Source organism: Strix aluco, chromosome 2 (assembly GCF_031877795.1).
Source record: "Strix aluco isolate bStrAlu1 chromosome 2, bStrAlu1.hap1, whole genome shotgun sequence".
Lineage (NCBI taxonomy): Eukaryota > Metazoa > Chordata > Aves > Strigiformes > Strigidae > Strix > Strix aluco.
The window spans coordinates 77283231-77303942 of record NC_133932.1 but is presented as its reverse complement, the minus strand read 5'-3'; the positions used below and the strand labels follow the sequence as shown (position 1 = coordinate 77303942).

The 20712-nt window shown below is 38.3% G+C and overlaps 1 protein-coding gene across 6 annotated transcripts in view; it reads right to left on the bottom strand.

Annotated features, from left to right (window-relative positions):
* Window positions 1-20712, bottom strand: part of FGF14 (fibroblast growth factor 14) — a 421004-nt gene that overhangs the window by 7846 nt on the left and 392446 nt on the right. For all 6 annotated transcript variants that reach the window (XM_074815360.1, XM_074815362.1, XM_074815365.1 and 3 more), the window contains one exon: window positions 1719-1917. In XM_074815360.1, coding sequence (XP_074671461.1) covers window positions 1719-1917 — 199 coding nt within the window. The remainder of the gene's footprint in view (window positions 1-1718; window positions 1918-20712) is intronic.

Below are 20712 nucleotides of genomic sequence, written 5' to 3'. Positions count from 1 at the left end.
TCACTTGGCTAATTAGAGTAGGAGGCAGAAGCATCAAAGTACTGACCTTGATCTTCAATGGTGTGAAGTTTCATAATAAATATGAAGAGCCCCATAGCATCATTAACTAATCAAATACTTGTTCTAACATTTCCAATGACATAATCTAAATCCTTTTATGGCTTTTGAAAGTCTGAAATTAAACATCTTCTCTAGTGTATGCAAGGCTGGTTATGATCTATGTCTTCAGAGTGCCCCCATAACTGTGTTTAGGACACTTTGCTGATTAATTAAAGAGCTTGATGAAATAACACCGTGGCCTACAAAAATATTAAGTCGAATAACATGAGATGGAACTATAAAATAAGGAATTATATAGCAGAGCTGTCATATTTGATGACTCTCACGGGCAATGTAAAGCAAGTTATTTCTAAGCCTTGCCTAAGCTATTTTGATAGAGTCTGAGCATCCAAACATTAATGAAAAAAGTAACTTCTTTCCTAATCCATATGAACTGACATTGCTTTTAAAAATGCACTGGCTTTGCCTCCCTACAATTCTTATAATTTAATTTAAAGGGATTGATATATAAAGCATCAATATGGTTGAGAGCTCATGAAAATACTGTAAGCTTTTGCAAGACAAGGAAAGCACGAAGGCATCAACTTGAGTTCAAATATGAATCACAGAATGGTTTGGGTTGGAAGGGACCTTTAAAGATCATCTAGTTCCAACCCCCCTGCCATGGGCAGGGACAAGTTCCACTAGACCAGGTTGCTCAAAGCCCCGTCCAACCTGGCCTTGAACATTTCCAGGGAGGGGGAAGCCACAAAGTGGATGAAGTGAAGTTAAAACATAGGATTATTCAGATTCTTTCCTTATGATGGAACTCTAAAATATTTAACAAACTGATCCTTTAATCAAAATTTTAAGTTAAAATGTTAAAAGAAATGAGTCCGGTAACTAAAGCATTACTCGGGTATGTGTTTTCAGATGTTGAATAGTGAGATAATTTCCAGAATGACTGAGGCTATGTGTAGTAATAATATCAATGAAATTTGGAGTGCCGTGAAGACAAGAAGAAAAAGCAGCATAGGCTTATAAAGTCCTGCAGAATACATAGGATAACCCAAAAGTTCCAGGATATAAATGAATGTATTTTTCAGAGAAGGCGTGACATCATTTTAGTGTGTAAGGTTAGCATGACTTTTATTTGCTTCTATCTTGGTTTAAAGGCCAAGTTACACAAGTTACGTGCATTGCATCAACTGGCTAAGTAATAGAGTATGATTTATTTTATAAAGAGATTTTTGTGTTTTGTATTAGAAAGCTTTTACTTTGAAATGCTGACATTTCATCCATTCCCTTTATAACTCCCAATTATCCTGCAATGTCCATTATTTCATTCTGCTTAATGAAAGGACTGTTTTCTCACTGCAAGACTCACAACAGCTTTTGTCTCTACCGAGAGAATATTTTAAAAACAGCACAAGGCACTTCCACAAAAGATTTATTTTCTTGTAAAATGACCTCTTAATCCCTGGAAAAAATGTTTTTACATATGCCTTTTCTAGCATCACTATGCTGAAGCACAAAACTGCTCCATGAATCCTGGGGACTGTCATTTGGAATGGCCCCTGTGCGGGGCATGCACATTCACAAAAGCTGTTTTAGAAACCATTCCCTCTTCTTCTTGTGAGATTTATAGGAGGATCTGCCAGTGATGGACTGAGTCTCACCTTCCAATGGCTTGGGTAGAAAATGAGCTGCTGGTTTTGTTTTCTTCACTCTGTTTCCTTTCATGACCTGCCCTTCTTTGTTCAGCCCCAAGAACCAGGCCCTCCCGGATTCCTGTTGTCTGTAGAGCATGGATGAGTAGATTACATAATAATTTTCAAAAACAGACTCCTTGAATTTGCACTCTGGTGTAAAAAGTTCCTGTGGGAGGAAAAGTAAATGTTAAACGATATCTCTAAAGTGCAGCTTCTGTTTTGTTAACTTACAAATAACCTCTTGATAAGTTTAATATATGACTTATAATAAGGTTCTGCTTTGAGACCAGGAGATCTGTCTTCCTCTAGATGACTTCCAGGTGAAGTTATAACACCTCCCATAGATGCCTCTGTTTTCCCATCCATGCAACAGGGACAGTGTATTTTCAAAGTACAGAGGAAGTGACACAGGCATAAAAACACCATTTAAAATACAGGAATAATTATTATTGTACTTATTTTTCTGATAGGATATTCTTGTAAAGAATAAGAAAGTCCATGCTAAAATAGCATTAATGAGAAAACAGTTGTTCAGTTTTACCATACTAAATGTAACAAACTCCCTCTATGGTTTATAACAACTAATATTTGATGCTTAAAAATTGCTGCTGCCAACATATTAAAATTTATATAATTTCCTAGAATAGACACAGCCTTAAACACCCCAGGAAAACACTATTTTGATGTACAAATTTCTGTACAAAGAAATGTAATTCCTAATGACATCCTTGGTGTTCATCCCAATACTGGTAATGCTTCCAAAAGTCATACTCAGTAACAGAGCAGTTGTTCTAAACTCTTTACTAAGGTTAACCTAAGCACAAACTTCTGGAACCCCGTAGCCAAATTAATTTTATTTTTTTTTTAATAACACAATTAAGAGTAACAAAATAAACAGTGCGAGTGTATATTGAGACAGTTTACCAAAATCCTTTGAAAAAAACACCAGCAAGTTAGCAAGCAAATAAAATACCATGAGAAAATAGGATTCTGTGTGAATGTGATTTTCAGTCTTTGGACCCATCTGCTGAAACCTGTGGAAGATAGGCCCTTCATAAAAGGAGGAGGTAGTTGTGGGAAGGTGGGAGGTGGCTTGCTAAGCTTTCTGAGCACAAAGTTCTCAGCCCTGAATCCTTTTAATTCATATTTCTTTATCTTTCCCAAGAAGTAAAAATCTCAAAAAGTCATATATTTTCACTTCTCCATTCACAGTATATTTTTCTTTTTCCTTTCCATTTCCTTTTGCTCCTGGCCCCATGCAGTACTGATTCAACACTCTGCAGGTAATGTGTTTTCAGGGTCTCTATGCCATCCCCAGCTGCTTATATACTGTAAGAATTTCACAGCTGTTTCTGTCACAGATTTCCTTTCTGGAAATCAAAGTCCTTAAAGACACCGTCCCCATACCAGAAAGCACAGATGAAGTGCTTTTCTGAATCTGCACTAAATGTCACTTAGTGCACAAACAAATTCTCCTAATGTTATGGGGTACACAGTATTTGTATTGCCACGGCTTAAGTTACCCCCTGTAAGCAAAGCTGTCTTGATGGACACCAGGCATACTATTTGCTTTTTCTATTATGGAGCAACTTTTAACCTCAAATAAAAAGAATTAGTGTATTTTATCCAGCAACAAACTAAAAACAGTTACTGCAGCAGTTACTGCAGCAGCTGGGAAATAATTTGTGAACCTGCTCTAGAATAGGTTGCTTTGTCTGAGTGAGCAAGTACTCTTAGTGTCTATAGGTCACACTCATTTACAGGATACAAAAAGTATTATCTGATGTGTGCAATGGCCATCTTTCTGCACTACCACTTCTTTATCACCTATGTGCACAACTGCGTATATATACACATGCAGAAATGCAAATACAGTCTGTACTAGAGGCAGCAAAAGCTAATGACAAACAGTACCTTCTCCTTTGCCACAAGGCTTTTTCTCTCTCTTTTCCAAGACTTTAAGACATCTGTTGTTTGTGTTAGTCTCCTTTCTCCTCCACTGATTTCAAATCACAGTAGGGCTCAAGGAGACTCAAAATAAAACCAGAAGGCAGGGTGGCATGCTAGAGGGAATGCCTGTTAAAGCCTAGCACAAGCATTTACATGTGAGTCATGTTTCTCCGCTGTTGAAACAGCAGATGCTAATCAGGAAATGCCTACACAGCTCTCCTTATTACCTGCTTCACTGCAAATGCTACCCCCTGTGTTCCCCACTAAGTTTTACTTCCTTGTAAAGCTCAATTACCATAAACACTACTTCTTAGCCAATACTCACTTTTTGCTATAAACAAAAGCTGTTTGTCATTCCATGCTCCTCCGTACTAGAGATGGTTGGCTGCCTGTAAAAGCTATTTGTGTGATTTCACAAATATCCATTAGGACACTGAAACAAGATTCCTTCAAATCATATCCCACCTGTGAATCAAACCTGGCTCTTTTCTCTCTCATCTCTTTGGCATGTACAGTAGTGTTTCTGACAGCGCACAGCATATGAAGTGGGAGGTATTTACCAAGTCAAAAAAATGGATGATGTCAACAAAATTACTTGGCTACTCCTGGATGCAGACTGATAGACTGGACAAACTGGCATCATTACTATTTCTTAGTTATGAAAAGCATGGTAATAGATTGTTAATTATTTTTTGGGGCATATGAGTAGGAGCCAAACCTGAATACTGTATTCTGCTCAAAAGTATCACAGCTATCCTCTAGATGTCTGGGTAGCGTAACAGCTTTTGGATACCCAGTATATTAGGATGCAATTCTGCCTGGGATAAACTCTCAGTCAAAAAGTCACTTAAATATATGTTACATTAGAGCAGGCTAATAGTTCCACCCATGCGGAGAGTATTCATGAATGAAAATTAGGCATCTGACGATGACTATGCTGGGCTGCAACCACCAGTTCCTCTGAAGAATTACTCAGAAAGACTTCTGAAATGGGAACCTTCCCTGTGGCTCAGGTGGAAACTGAAATATTTCCAAGTTAAAAGCAACGTCTAAAGCCTTACCTCAGACATCATCTCAGCTGGCTGAAAAGCTCTAAACACCTGTATTTCCTCCAGTAAAGCAGCCACGACTCCTAAAATACTGTTTCTGCATGTGCCTAGGCCAAATCTAGAGCTGTATACCTAAGGCTCAACCCAGTAGAAACTCTCAGAAAATTACCAATGTGCTAACAGCACTGACTTTAAAAAAAAATCATCCACAGATGACTTTATTCAAGTCCATTGCTGGAGGGAAAGACAGTACAAGGGCATTTTATAAGAGAAACTCAATGGTGAGGGCACTCCCCTAGGCTGCCTGCCTATCTGTATCCAACCTGAAGGAATCTGAATCTACATCTGGCTGACATGAATCATTTAGATCTTCCCTACAAGAATGACTTTTTGGGTTTTGATCCAGGACAGTCTTTACACTTTGCATTAGGAAGTGAATGAATAAATTGCAAAACCAGACATGACTTGCAAACAAGAACTTGTGCTCAGGATTTCTCTTCCAAGGTCAGTGCCCAGATTTAACCTGTAGTCTTATATAAAAGGTGGTTTCCTCCTGTCAAAGCAGCATTTGAAAAATGAAGTATATACCAACTTCCAATTTCCAAAACCCCAGGAGTGGGTTTTGGCTGTAAACTACAATCTGATACAGCTTCCTGGGTCCTAGAGAAGTGAAGGATGTATTAAATTGCACCTTGCTGAGAAGAATTTTCACTTGGATATTTTTGCCAGCTTCCCATCAAGCTTTTGCTTGATGTGAGTCATATTTGGAGATGTTTTAATTCTCCTGGTTGCTGTAGCATTAGTAAGTATCACAACACACAGGTTGTGGGTTCAAACTCTTGGAATCAAAAAGTTCTGTCAAGGGGGAGTTCTCAGTTTTGGGGTCCCCACCACTGTTGCCAATACTCAACTTTGTAGTAGTACATCATAATAGTGGAGCCTTAGCTCATGGAGACATGTGGTGGTGTCAGAATCTACTTTCATTTAAGAACAAAACACAAATGAAATAAAGAAAAAAGAGCCATTATCCACCTCTCAAACTTAGGAGTGCCTGAATGAAGGAGCTCAGGTTACCTGTGTTGTGAACATGGAGATATAAGGATTGTTGGAAAGCAATTCAGATGACAACTGAGATGAATTCCCTACCAAGTAATTTATTTTTGTCAATCAGAGGTTGAAGTCTGACATGAGGAAGCTAGGCACCTCCATGCTAATCAATAATATGGCATAGCAAATGACTATAGTTCAAAATCAAAGTACAGCAAACTTTACTATCTATCCCACAAGTCATTAAGTAAATGAAAATTTTTGAATGAGTTATCAACGTAACTTCTAATTGCTGGGTTTTCACAATGTAGTCTGTTCAATTTAGCTAGCTTTAATGAAGTTGCACATATTCATTTGTAGCCACGGTCTTTTCACTTGAAATAATCCCCACAAAGCATGAAGTTTTTCTGCTACGGCTCTCAGAAGAAATAATTATGCAGCTATGGACAAGACACCTATGCTGCAAACCACAGAGTTGCAAAGTAAAAACTAGCATGACAACACAGCTAGCCATATAGCTTCTAGATACTGTTTAAAAATTATATGAACATCTGCAATCTTAAACTATATCTCTGTTCAGTAAGTAAATCAATAATGAACTGTTGGGGCTGAACAAAAAGTACCCTTCTGCTGCACACCATGAGGGACGATGTAAGACCATGGCTTTACTGTGGTCATCAAAACAGGCAGTTCAAGGACAAGGGCTTCCACAAAAGTTTCCTCCTTCTGCTCCTCAACCTTCAAGCCTCTTTAAATTTGTGTTTTATTCTGAAATACAGGAAAGGAGGGTATCATTCTAGTTACAGCTCACAAAAGTGACATAGCTAGCAGTCATCCTCTTGAATTGTAGCCAGCAGCAAATAAGGAGGCAGTGGATTCCCCTGGAGATGGGCACAACGGCACTCGTTCAACACACCGGGCAGCAAAAGCGCAGCTGCAGGCTGAACTAGCTACAGCTTCTCCTTGGTGCCAGGCAGAATACATAACCGCAAGACAAACTCAAAGAGGTTGCCAGGCAAGGAACAAGCCAGTCTAATCAACCACTGTAAAAATAACCTGATACTATTTATTATTTGCACTTAGAAGTCCAGGTCATGTAACAGGACCTCAGCACTTTGGAAGTACAGACCAAGTGGACTCTGCCCAATGTGAACACCTTTCATTCCAAATAGCAATTGATACAGGGGGGGAGAAAAAAAAAAAACCCAAAACCGAAACATTTGAGCATGCTAGTAGGTGGTTGTTGAACATTTTTTGTAGGAATGATGACAAAGGATTTTTAAGGAGAGACTGAAGAAAGGACAACACTAGCTTTGTGGAGGCTTGTGGGAAACTTCTGCAGAGTGAGAAAAGCAGCATAGAGTCAGCACACAGGTACTTTTGGGGTTAGAGGCTAGCAATACAGGAATCAAAAGAAGGAAGTGGCATTTTAATAGTGGATAGAAAGGTTGGAAATGACTCATGAAGAAGGGCCTTAAAACTGAGAAGAATCAGTGTTTAGTGAGGAGAAGGCACTCAAAAGAGAAGAGAAATACAGTTAAAATAATGAAGCTGGGAAATGAACTTCATAGCAGACTTCTGAATGGAGAACAGGGGGGTAGCACTGTATTTCTCAGTGCGGGAGGGGAGGATGCTGGAGTAATCAAGATGTGAAATGATAAGATACCAGAAAACAGCTGCAGTGCTGTAGAAGGGCAAAAGGCCACATCATAGACATATTTATGCAGCAAGACCTGTAAGATCTGAAGGCTTCATCTGCACATGAGAACTGGAAAATACCTAAACTGATATTTCTCTGACTTGCTGCACATTGAATTAGGTGAGTTAGACTACCTTCTTACAGTATACCTATTTGACAAATGCTGGTGTGCGAGAATAAAAAATAGTTACTTAAGATTTCCCATCCATAGCAACAAATTTTTCCAACTCTTAATCTGGCCAAAAGGCTACAGTTCAAAATGATCTTGTACAAGAGTTCCTTTTCAAATGGCCGAAAACCCAGCAATACATGGTTAGGTACTTTATGGATTAAGGAGAAATTGATACTATGTTCCCTGTATGTTCAGAAGATATCTAGCTGATCTGGGCCTAAAAGCCCATAATACAAATATAATTTTAAAACATGAAAACAAGAACAAGCAAAGTTGGCAGAATTTTCTATGTGCAAACTGGCCAAGTAAGATACCAAGGAACATGAAGCTTTAGCTGCCACTACAAACCATGCAGTGACTTTAGTAACAAAGCTTCAAAATAAAAAGCAGTAATATCTGAACCTGCCAAACCTACAGATGCCCCATGAAAGCAGCACATGCTCAGAAGTCCGTTCACATACTTTCCACAGTCTTCTGACAGAAAACTTCCTTAATAGACTAAACAGTCAGAGAATACCATTATTGGCTCTTCAGTTAGTGTTATTTCTGTTCTCTGGAAGATTCCTAAACACATGGACTTTAAAAAAAATTTAAAAAAAATGCACTTGGTGTCATGCAGGTAAAAAACAGGGATCATTCTTGCTGGTTAAAGAATCAGTGAGAGTGCAGTAAGGATGTCAGTGTGCAAAAGCAAAACTTTTGGCTGCAATAATTGTCTCATTTTTTACTTTTTAAGAGACTGGAAGATGTGAATATCACTGCTTGTAAAGAAACAAAATGCAACTTTTGACTAAATTAAGGTAAAAGCAAATGTAAATCAATGCTATTGCAAGTATTAGCAGTTACTAAATTGGGATTCTAATTAGAAGGGATATGACTGGCAATATTAACAATGTAGAAATTTTTTATTCATGTGCATTCATGAGCACCTAAAACAAGGTGATGAATAAAAGCCACATAACATACATAAAGACAAACTAACAAAAAATAGCTTCGACAGATTTCTGTGTGTTTAAGATGGTATTGATTGCAGCCTGAATTTGGCTTCATTTTCTGTCCAGATTGAAACAGAACTTAAAACAGCTTGGATTACAAAAACTTCCTTGTTTCATAACAGAAAAGTTGCTTTGCTTACAACTAGCAGCTATGGCCATATTAAACTATAATTTATTAAAGGCAATAATATTTTGTATCAAAGGCAGAGCACATATTCATCACTTCCATAAACTTACCATTTGCAAGACTAAACAATGATGTCAGATAAAAGCATATTTTAGTTAATAACTTCAAGAATGATCCCAAAATACTACTTATATACATGCCAGAAGTCTTACATATATCTCTCTCCCCACCCACACAGAAGTTAGTATTATATTACAAGCAGTGCTCAGCTATTATGTTCTTTTGATGGACACCTACAATTCAGAGTCATCAACTCAGTGGGACATGGCTAAAATAGAACAAAATTTCCTTGATATAAGCTTTTCTGATGTATGTTATTTAAGGTTGTACAGTTCAACTCCAAAAGTGATCTAATGTGTTTGAAGTGAAGTCCATCATGCAGATCTGAATCATGACCCTATCATTAGGAGTTAGTGAATCAAGGTTGTTTAAATTTGAAAGAAGGTTTGGTGGAGCAGCCTGGAAATAGTTAATAATTTTTAAAATGAACTTTATGGCATTTGTGCGCCAGAACTAGAATCCTTCAACAAAAATTGAAGAGAAGAACTGCTAAAAAAGTGTTGCCTCACCTGAATAAAAGAAGCAAAATAAATTTTAGAAATATTAGTGATAAGCCAAATTTGTAACTCTGGGTTTAGAATGGGCTGCAGCCCACTGATAGCCATCACATGTTATAGCATATGATCAAGTATAATATCCTCCTTCATCCCCACAGACATATAAAGGAGTGTGAAATTATCTTTCTGCTTCAGTCCTGCTCTGAACTTTCACAGAAAAGTGTATTTTTTGGCTTGAGTACATCCTTGGCTTTAAAGGAAATGCAGCCAGAATTCTTGTACCAGTGAAATGAGATATTCTTTCTCCAAGAGCACAATCTCCGCTCCACTTAATCCCCAGCACCTAGCTTCCCTTAAGATTTAAATTTGCAGTAAAAATCTGCTTTAAGGCTTCAGTTTAAACACCAACTATAACTCCTTGCTTTACCAACACAGAAAGACATCTTTTATCTCCTGTACAGCATCTGTGATTAAAGAAATCTAGTATCAATAAGAAAGGCACACGTCCCAAGGCATGACTAAGAGAAATTGCATGTGTTGTAGGGAATATTTTCTTTCACTACCGTTATGGGACATTTCGAAGAAGAACGTGAGTAAACCAGCCTGTCTTTCCTGGTTGCTTCCACTCAGAACAGCCATAATTCATCAGCTTGTAGACAGCATCAGGTTCCCAGCTAGAAAAGGTCAGTGCCAAGGGAAAAATGGGACAGCACTAAATTAAGAGACTGAAAGGAAGGATTTAACAACATAGCTGTTGAAACAAACCACGATGGGCTGGGGAAGAAATTCTCATCCAGTCTCCCATCAATCCACCGTTCTGTCCCTGAATGAATAATGCAGGAGGCATACAAAGTACTCTCAGATATAGACCGAACCTTTCCAAATGACAGTGAAATTTTTTGACACAATTTTATCCAGACACTTACAGTCATTACTGTAGACACCTTCTGTAATCCAAATGCCTCAAATAATATAAACTATCAAGAAGAGAAGTATTGAAATGGCCAGGTAGCCAAAAAGAACCAAGGAGGATGACTTTTTCTTACCTTTTACCACTAATGAAATCTCTGCTTCTCTGCAATACACTGAAATGTTGGATAAAGAAAACCAATTTTAGTTTTTGCCACTGCATGAGTGGTATAGTAGCCTTAATTAGCTACTATTGTGCAATGTCAGATGGACAGTATATTGTCATATATATGGTGTTGTTACATAGTATTTGCAGACCTCCCTGAGTATGATAGTATAATGTCCATAACTATCTACAAAGGGAAAAGTAAACATAAATAGATGCAAATTCAGAGGTATTTTGTAAGGTATACTTTAGGCTCTTTCAGTTCTACATGTTCCTTCCAAAAGATGTGTGAATTTATGAAAGTTTTAAATGGGTGTCATTTACAAGCTGAGAAGCTAGAAAAAGTTGCAAGAACAGTCAAGTTATAGAAACTGGCCTACTTTAGTGTACTCTGTTTCTTTTTTCTTTACAGTTGTAAGCTTGTTTTTCTGCTTGCAGCCTTTTTTAATGACCTGTCAGTGCATGAATTATACCGCCTAAAGAATCAACTATTATAAAAGACAGGGGCTGGAATGAATAAAAGTCAGTTAGGGTAGGTCAATTATATGAACTTCTTGCTAATGTCTCTTTGTCATCCTTTTTCTGTTTTGTGCTGGACATTCATAAGAAGAACATGAGAGACAACCCCAGAGGAACCTTTAGTCTGAGGAGACTAATGCAAGGCAAAACCATTCTGTAACGAATGCAATCAATTCTCTGAGAAAATGCATTACCTAAGTCTTCTCTTAGTTTCATGACTCAAATGAGCTGCAGTTGACCACTGAAGGCTGGGAAGAAAAGCGAACAGAGACCACTTTCAGACGTTTGTTACTTAACTTTTGTTATACAGCAAATACATATTTTAGGAGAAAACCAGCAATTCTTTGCTTCTTTCACTGTGCATCTTCTTGCCCAGCTTTGTCCTTCAGCAGTAAAAGCACTGCTGGAAGTATTCAACAGGTTTTCCTCATTTCCTTCCAAAGCAGCTTTCACATATGAAAAAAAGGGGCCCTAAATCCATTCTCTGTTCTCCTTCCTCCTCTCCTTTTCCAATGAGAAGGTAGAAAATGATGAACGTCAAATCTTAAAGATGGCCAAAACCTGACAGGCTGACAGAATCTTAGATATTCTGTACTGTTTCCTGTTATGCATTTTCATTCTTTAATAGAGATGGATGTCTAAAACACTGTTTCACTTAAATATAAAAAGTGAATGCACATATGATGGGACACCCAATGGAGTGCTGCCCACCACATAACGTCTGTCCAGAAAAGACATCACAGGAGCGAAGTTGTGTCTTGAAATTAATGAATATGAACAAAAATCCTAAATTTCTTGCTAGCATTTTGAAATGCAAGTGCAGAAAATATTTTTTTATATCTATATCACTTGCAAATAGTAATTTTCCCTAAAAAAAAAAGTCTCTTATATTTCAGTTCATCCAGAGATCTAAAAATATTTTCCTGTTATTATTTAATTTTCATAGCATCTACATAACTGTTACTTCAATTATCCATTATCGGAAGAACCTTAAAATACAGAGATTCACAACCAAACATTCAAGAGCTGTATAGTGAATCAATACCAAAGACAGAAAATCCATTTTGTCTCCTATTTTAACTAAACAATTAGTGAGAAATAAAATGTCAGCCTCTGAAAGGTATTTTTGGAATGGCATCATGTCGTTAACCAGTCAGAAGTGGCAAAAGGAAACAAGTCAGACACTTTTGCGTGTATCATTATATGTTAAAAAAGCAGAAACTTAATGTATCTCATTAAATAGGAGATGATTACACGCAGCTCCTAACACACACTCAGCAGCAATGCTTGTTTTTGTTATGGATGGGTAACAGCAGGATGATTATAGATACATCCTGATGCTCAGATAAAATTCCTCTTTTAGCAACAAGCTTATAAAGGTTGATTATGAACAATGTGAATATATACATGTCTGGCAAAACCCACAAAGATATAAAACCAGAGTGGTAGCAAAGGATTAGGGCTTTTTATTTGCCTCAGTGTTACAATATGCATTGCAGAACTAAAAAAAATGTTTGGAAATAGTTTTACCAAATAACATTAATACAACAATAAACAAAGTAAGATTTTTATCCATAGCTGCTGGCAACTGAGTGATAATCAATGCCACTACTTGCTCAAGGTGTTAGAAATCTGACAATTTCCCATAAAATCAGTTAGCCCCTTGTTCTCAAGCCTCTACCTAACTCGTCTATTATAGCATATTCCGAAATCTGTCCTGTGGAAAGTCAAAGCTTAATATTGCTTGGATAACAACATATTGATCCTAGAGCAATTTCAATCTATTCATGAACAATCCTGATGAATAATGAAATGTACAAATATCCAGCTTTTAACCCTTCTAATCTGTACGTGAGGAATGCAGACAGCAAAAGGAAAAAAAAGAATAATCACTTTTCTTTTGGCATCTACAGTACTCTAATGGGAGGACTAACTCCTCTATATCCTATTGCTTTTCAGCAGAACGCATTATACCATACCACACAAACAACAGTTTTTACAAAGAGGCTCAGCTGTGGTGACTACGTTTCCAAGAAAGCAATGAGGTTTTGCTCAAGATTACAGTTGCTTTTACTGCTACTTGGAAGTGAATTTACATCACCTATGTTAGTGAGAAATGGAGGTTCTTCCTTCCTCTTTGCCAACATGGCATTAAAAATGCATTATCTATTGACTTGAGTGGCTAATTGCAAAGATAAACTGAGCTAGAAAACATATAATACTATTGAACTGTGTATAAAAACAATTTGAGGCATAGGATCAGGGTCAAAACTATAGCCTACTCAAAAGAGCAAGTCAATCTGTAACCCACCTTCAACTGGCAAAGGAAACACAATCAAGACACATATTAAGGTGTTCCCTACTACATCATCTGTAAGAAGCAGGAGCAAATGGCTGAATGCAAAGAAACGACTGTTTTAAGGTCTTACAAACAGCCTATTGATTATTAAAGTAAAAAGCATGGAGGTGAAAATATCAGGTATTTTGATTTCCAAGTCTGTTGGAAACACAATTCTTCACTGGTTCACCAAAGCTGAGGACAGCTTTTCATATCTTTCTTTCACAAGAAAGGTATGCATCAAGCCATAGTGCACACAAATGATGAACTGCAAGAGACAATTCAGAAGGGCTGGAAACGGGCTGAACTTCAGCCAGTGACTTGGTTACCCCCAGCTGATGCTTGGTGATGCCTCTGAAGTTACCTTGATCTCAGTTGCCTTTTCAGAGAGCCATTACTTTACCTGTGGGTTATGAGCACTAATTTACCACTCAGACCCTGGGTCTGTAGACCCCTGTGGTCCTTGATGACTCACATAACTTTCCTCTTACACATTTTTTCATTGCTTATAATTTATTTGAAGAGCTTTGGGGTTGTTTCCTGTATTAAAACTCCTGTTTTCTCCTTAGCCATGATGGTAATCCTATGCTCAAGTCTGTGCCTATGCTGATGCATTATTTCTTGTGGCCAGAATGTCCTCCTCACCCTTCATGCCCACCTGCTGGCTCCAGCTCCAGCTCCAGCCAAGGGCTTTTCCCCAAGCAGGGAAATTCAGACAAGATGATGCACACATGCACTTGTACATCCTCTCACCCTACAAACTTAATTCTAAACTTCAGCATTGTGGTCATAGACAGTGGAGATATTTCCCTAGATTACCTGCCCTCAGAAGGATTTCTTACTTGTTTTTCAGGTAATATTCTGTCATTCCTCCCCACTGGCTTTTTTATATTCTTTTTTGTTAATATGTATGTACATGGCTGTCTTCTTTTCTGTATGTGCCCATGTCTCACAGACATTAAGAAAACCCACCAAAACAAAACAAAACAGAATAAAAAAAAAAATCTAGCAAGTTTGTTATTTTGAGAAAAGCTTGGAGCAGGAAAAAAAAAAAATTATCAGCAAGGAAGAGAAAAAGATGTCCCACCACTAAACCATGCCTTAATTCCTCCAGAGCAGAGTTCCTTGTAATTATTTTTCCTAGATATGCAAAGTAATTCATTGACGGCTGTCATACTGTCAAACACTGGCCATGCTTTTGTAAGATTGTGCCTCCTTGTTTACAAGATTGTGGAATTTTTTGTCTTTTAGTATTTGTTGATCTATGTTCCATTTTTCTTGTCCATTTCCTTCAAGTCTTTCAAGAACCTTTTGAACTATATTTTCTCTTTCATTCTCCCACAATAATCAAACCATCAGCATATTCAAAATGTTGCTACAGGCCATATGAACTCCTTTTTCCTGAGAATGTCACAATGACTGCATGCCTGTTTCCATGCCCATATATGCTGAGGAATAGATCTGTTTACCTTGACCTTAAATTGACATCAAATAGGACAAAGATTTAACTTCCTCCTATACTTTCATCCTTGAGCTATGAACACACAACTCTCTTATCCTCAACTTTATCTGGATTCCTAATTTCTCCCATTGTGTCTCAAAGGCATTGCATTGCATGCATGCATAAAATGTATCAAAACTGCATATCTTTTGTTCTTATTCCTATTGAATTAGTTCAGTAAGTTCTTAAATTAAGCAAAGATGCAGATAAAGCACCTATGTTTAGACTGAAATTTCTGTTCCATTTGTTTACATTTCTTTTAGCTTCCATCTTTCACATTGGTCAGTTGGATACTAGCAGTCCCATGTAAGCCTGTGCATAAGAGTCTATTTTTCAATACTTTACTCACCACAACTGAATTTGGTCCTCATGCTTGTATAAATACAGAAATAGAGACAGATGTGGGCTTTTTTGTCCCTGAAAATTCCCTGTGCTGCTGCCTTTGTATAGTCAACAGGTAATTTTTTTCCTTGCTGCTCATAATTCCTTACAAAACATGATTTGCAGCTATATCTTCATCAAAAGGAAAGTTAAAACAAGCAGACTTGAAAGAGGCAGCCACAAAAGGAGACATGAGATTTGTTGGATTTTTTTCTCCTTTTTATTTTTTTTTCCACAAAAGCATTTGCACCTGTTTAGAGGGGGCAGGGGGTGAAAGATAAACACCATGCATATGATTCACAAATATGTTTCACCATATGGAAAGAAAGATGGACCAGAGAAAAGGGGACTTATTTTTCCTGTTCTGCAGTATTTTTTAATTACACCTCTCATTAGCAGAAAATACAACAACACAAGATGTCATTCAATACATACATTCAAAACCTAAATAAAATATCCTACAGGATAATGGGACTGAAGGAATCCATTGTGTATATCTGCATAATAAAAAAATAAATTTCTTCCATATGAAACCAGAATATATTAAATATTGCAGTAGCCTTCAACTTGGAGGTTTAGATACATGAGCTCCACTGAAGAGGCAAGCAAATGCAACCTTTTGACTGAGACTGAAGCAGCTGGTTTCACTCAGTGCATGTCAGGCTAATCTCACCAGTGCTAACTCGTGATGGCCTAGAGGGACTGACAGAATACCATATCTCTAATCATGCCCTCTGCCGCACAGGCACACCCCTTACAACAAGGGGCAAGCCTGCAGAAGTGGCTGTTTCTGGAGTGGAATAAAGTGTAAATGAGAAACATGCTTTCTGTGTCCATGATCTCCAAGGGCCAAGGTGAGGACAGAACACAGACACATTTTAAAATGCATTAAAAAAATTATTTGTGGAAGAACAAACGAAAGAGTGGACAAAGAAAGGGAGATGTGACTGCAATAAATGGAAGATTTTCCAAACTATTTTCTGTGCTATGCTGCCTTGTGTTGGTTTTGTTTTTGTTTTTTTTTTTTTTTAAGAGAAATTTAGCTGTGAGTTTTAACCTATCATCAGTGGTATTTCCTCAGGACTTTGTTCCTGCCATGTCCATTCCTTTGTAAAGACTTTGTAAAGCTTTGTAAAGCTACTGAAAAAAAGCACTGAGTTTAGGGACTATTACCTATTATTCTGTTCAACTATCTGATTTCTCTAATGGGTTGAGTATATAGAGATATGGGAAAATAATAGTAAGGAGATCAAGTCTGCTCATAGAGGGTTGGAGATGCTGTATTTCATGCATCAAAACTGAGATTGCAGAGGCATTATAGGAGAAATCAACCAACAGAATATGCAATTGAGAGTATAAAACTTACAGCAGGTGACACACCTTCTTCAGGTGACCTGCCTCTTCAGTTTGCCTGTCAGGTCTTTTTAATTGTTTGTACTTTTGGCCTAACTAAAAGCAAAGAAACAAGCAAAAAAAAAAAAAGCCAAACCATCTAGATATTTTTGAAATGTGAGTAACTTTCTACTACATAATTTCAATATTTTAGTACAGATATATCACTTGCCTAATCCAAGGTTAATTCTTTATACACTGAAGGTCTCAAACAGCTGGAAAAAAAGACAATTCTTATATGTCCTTGTTAGCTAATTATATGTCCTTGTTAGCTAATTAATGATCATCTATCAGATCTATTAGTGCTTAAAATAGCAGCAATTGTGTTGGGTTTTTTGCAAACAATCACACATACACTTATGTCTGAAGTAAAAAAATAAACATTTATTTTTAAATCCACATTTAAATGTAGATTGGTTTGTGGTACAATTTGTTTGGATTCCTGACAATGTAACATCTCTTTAGCATTTAAGACCCAGTCATCTTTACTGATGCATTACCTTGCAGTCAGTATTTCACCAAGCATTCAGAGGTGCCAGCAGGAAGCACCAAGGTATTTGGGAAATCTCAGGGTGCAGAGCAGGTAATTTGGCTGCCAGTAACAGGCTGTGAAGTTCCAAATGAGACTGATCAGAGAAAGAAGAAACCTTCTTCTTCAGGTTGTGCACTGATACGGTGCTCTGTTGGTGACTGAAAGACGAGTGCTGTTGCTGGCAGCTGCCCCTGCATGTGTGCATGCAGGGGTGTCACTTCTGCTGGTTCTGGGAAACCATCAGCCTGTGAATTGAAGCCTCCCAAGAAAAAAAAGCAGCAATTAAAACAACGCTGCCAGTAAATGTAAATCAGATGCGTTGGATATATCTGCCTCCTCCAGTCACTACTTTGAGAAAATGAACTTGTATGAGATCAATAATTAGAAAACGGGGAGCCACTATGAATCACGTTCACAGTTTCTGCTGAGGTGCTCAGTCCCCAGCAATCGGAAGAACATGTTGTTTACATTGTGCATGATTTACATCAATAACAAGACTGGTATTTCATAAAAAAGCAGAAACAGAAAAGCTTTTTTCGTTTTTTTTTTTTTTTTCCCTTTTCATTTCTGTTAAGCTTTGTATCTTCAAAGGTCTGTACTACTAATTCCACCCACCATTGCCAGCAAATAGATTGGAAAAAAGTCTTTGGAGTACATTTTATAGCTTGGAAAACCTGGGAAATTGAGATTAAATGCAACATTTTCAAAGGCGGTGTCTGATTTTGAGATTATTGTTTTAGCAGCGATACCTGGAGGCCAGACATTCAGCTGTGCAGTGCTGGGCAGCCCCTGCTCTGCTCTCAGCAGCCTCAGCGCTTCTGAAAATCAGGCCAGGAGTTTTGATGCCCAAAATATACAACTATGGAAATATACAACTACAGAAATCTACTCATAAACAATTCCCCCTAAACTCACGAAATCAGACCCATTTTTCAAGCCAGCTAAAATGCACTGCTTGCCAATGTTATGCCTCCTCAGCAAGCCCCAGGAGTAGGCAGGGGCTGTTTCATCACAGGTTGTCCCTGTTATCCCTGTCTTGTCCTGTCTATACCTGCTGCACAACACTCAATGCAGAATTAGATATTTTGCCATCTAACTTAAAGCCAGCCCACATCTAAACACATATGCAGATCAAATGGAATGAAGTGCTGTGGTTGCAAATCAACCTTCAAATCTATTTAGCATGGAGGTGAAAAGCTTTTCTGCTGGTGTTTCAGCAGTGTGTTTAAGAAAAAGAGAATCCAAAGTTTGGAGGACAAACTTTGCAAGTAGGAGAACATACAGAGAAATAGAAAAGAGGAAAAAAAAATGATCCGAACTTCATTTAGGAAGACCTGGACAAATAGGAGGAGTGGACATGGGACAAAGTTGTGTGATGAGACTACAGAAATTCAGAGAAAAAGCAGTACAGATATTCAAGGGACTCAGTCACAGAATCACAGAATTGTCTAGGTTGGAAAAGACCTTGAAGATCATCCAGTCCAACCATCAACCCAACAACAGTTCCCAACTACACCATATCCCTCAGTGCTATGTCGACCCGACTCTTAAACACCTCCAGGGATGGGGACTCCACCACCTCCCAGGGCAGCTCATTCCAACTCCTAACAACCCGTTCTGTAAAGAAATGCTTCCTAATATCCAGTCTAAACCTTCCCTGGCGCAACTTGAGGCCATTCTCTCTTGTCCTATCACTTATTACTTGGTTAAAGAGACTCATCATATGAATTAGAAGAAAAGTTCATATAGACTGAGACACTGTGGGTAAATGCATAGGTCCAAAAATACTGTTAATAGAAACCTCTCCCCCCATATATTCAGTGAAGTGCTAGGGTTTGTTTGCAGAGTTTCTTGTCAATTTTATCACTGCAGAATGGCGTTTTTCTTATTAAAAAGTACCCAGGATCAACAAAACATATCAGATGGGTGGGCCTGAAGGCATACGCTTTCTCAAGTCTGGACACGCTGTGGCTCTGTCTCATTTCTTCAGCAGAAGGGGACCGTTTTAGCTGCTGAATCTTCCTGACACTCCTCCCTTTTTAAAAATCACTCTCCCTGAGTGCTCCACGTGATGCCAGCAGAGTCATTGACCCCAGGATGGAAAGGCAAAGCAGGGAGATTTATATTATCTGCTTGCCAGCCCTCTCCCCAAGCTGTGGACCTTCAGACCCATGCAGGACACTTCTCTAGATCTGGGAAGTGAAAGGGTATGTTCATAGGGCAACTAAATTGCCACAGACATTTTGCAGCCTGTGACTGTAAAAGTAGGCAGAATTCCATGTAAACCACTTTTTCAGAGCTCTGAAGTGAGCAGCATATTTGCTCATGATGATATCCAGTGGAGTACCATCAGCCCCTCACCTCAGCCCATCAATTTGTGTTAGCAAAGCTATTTTAGAAACTGAAATTAAGTAAATGCAGTCATGTTTACAAAGAAAAGAGGAAAAAAACCCTCTCTGCTTTACTTTTCTAAACTATCAGTGCTCCCAGAATGCTATTGCAGGTATTTTGTTATTTGCTCTTGTCAATAATATCAAAAAGGTGAAATACTTGAGAAAAAAATTAGCCCTTCTCTACACACACAGTGTCTGTCTCTTGCCTGACACTTCTCAGGTTCACGCCTTGTACAAAACCCACAGTCTGCATACCTTTTACCAAAGAGTTATCTGGTGCCTCAGCTTGTGTATCTATTAAATATTAGACTGACTCAATCCTAATTTACTTAGTAGAGGTAAAATTTTGAGATACTACACTGCTTGGAAAACTGATACAAAAATAAAAATACTTGGGGTCCTCATTGGGGGATAAGAGTTAATGTTTTAATTACTCAGCTCTGTTGTCTGATTAAAGCATATTTGTTTTTAAAACTGAATGTGAGTCATTCTCTTTGGTTAAACTCTAAATTTTACATTGTGATTAAGAGGAGAACTACACAGTTACCCCTGGCCAGAGATTTCACCAAGTAGCAACCAGTAAATAAATGACATGGCTCTGTGGATGTTCACATCAGTGCAACTCCATGCCCACCATCACCTAAAAGCAATTACCAGCATGTAGAGTGAGCATTGCTGAGAAAAAAAGAAAAAAACCCACCAAAACCACAAAGGAAAAAACAAGCACTGTGTCCAGATGCAGGGGGGTTTCATCACATCAGAGAAAGGAAGAAGATAGAGTGAAGACTAACAGAATGACATAGGTAGTGAAAAAATAAACCTTGCCTTATTCACTTACACTCATTTCCCTGGACTTTTTAAGGGGCCTCAGAGCATGGGCTTCGAAGGCCCTTAAGTCAATTAAAGCCCTGAGTTTATCAAAAACAGATCACACTGTGAGGACACTACAGGGATGTCATTAAAGGTAATTTCTCCAGGACCAGCCTGACTCCTGCTGGGCATGCGGGTGCTCAGCGTGGGGGAAGCAGGAGGCTGGGGCTGGGGCAGGGAGCTACCTCTTTCCCTGGTACCCGCCCAGGGGTGCACAGCCAGGTTTTGGGGTCTGCTTGGAAGTCGTCACAGCCTATGGCAGCGGTAAGTTGTGACCTGAGCCTCCCAGCCAAACTATCGAGCT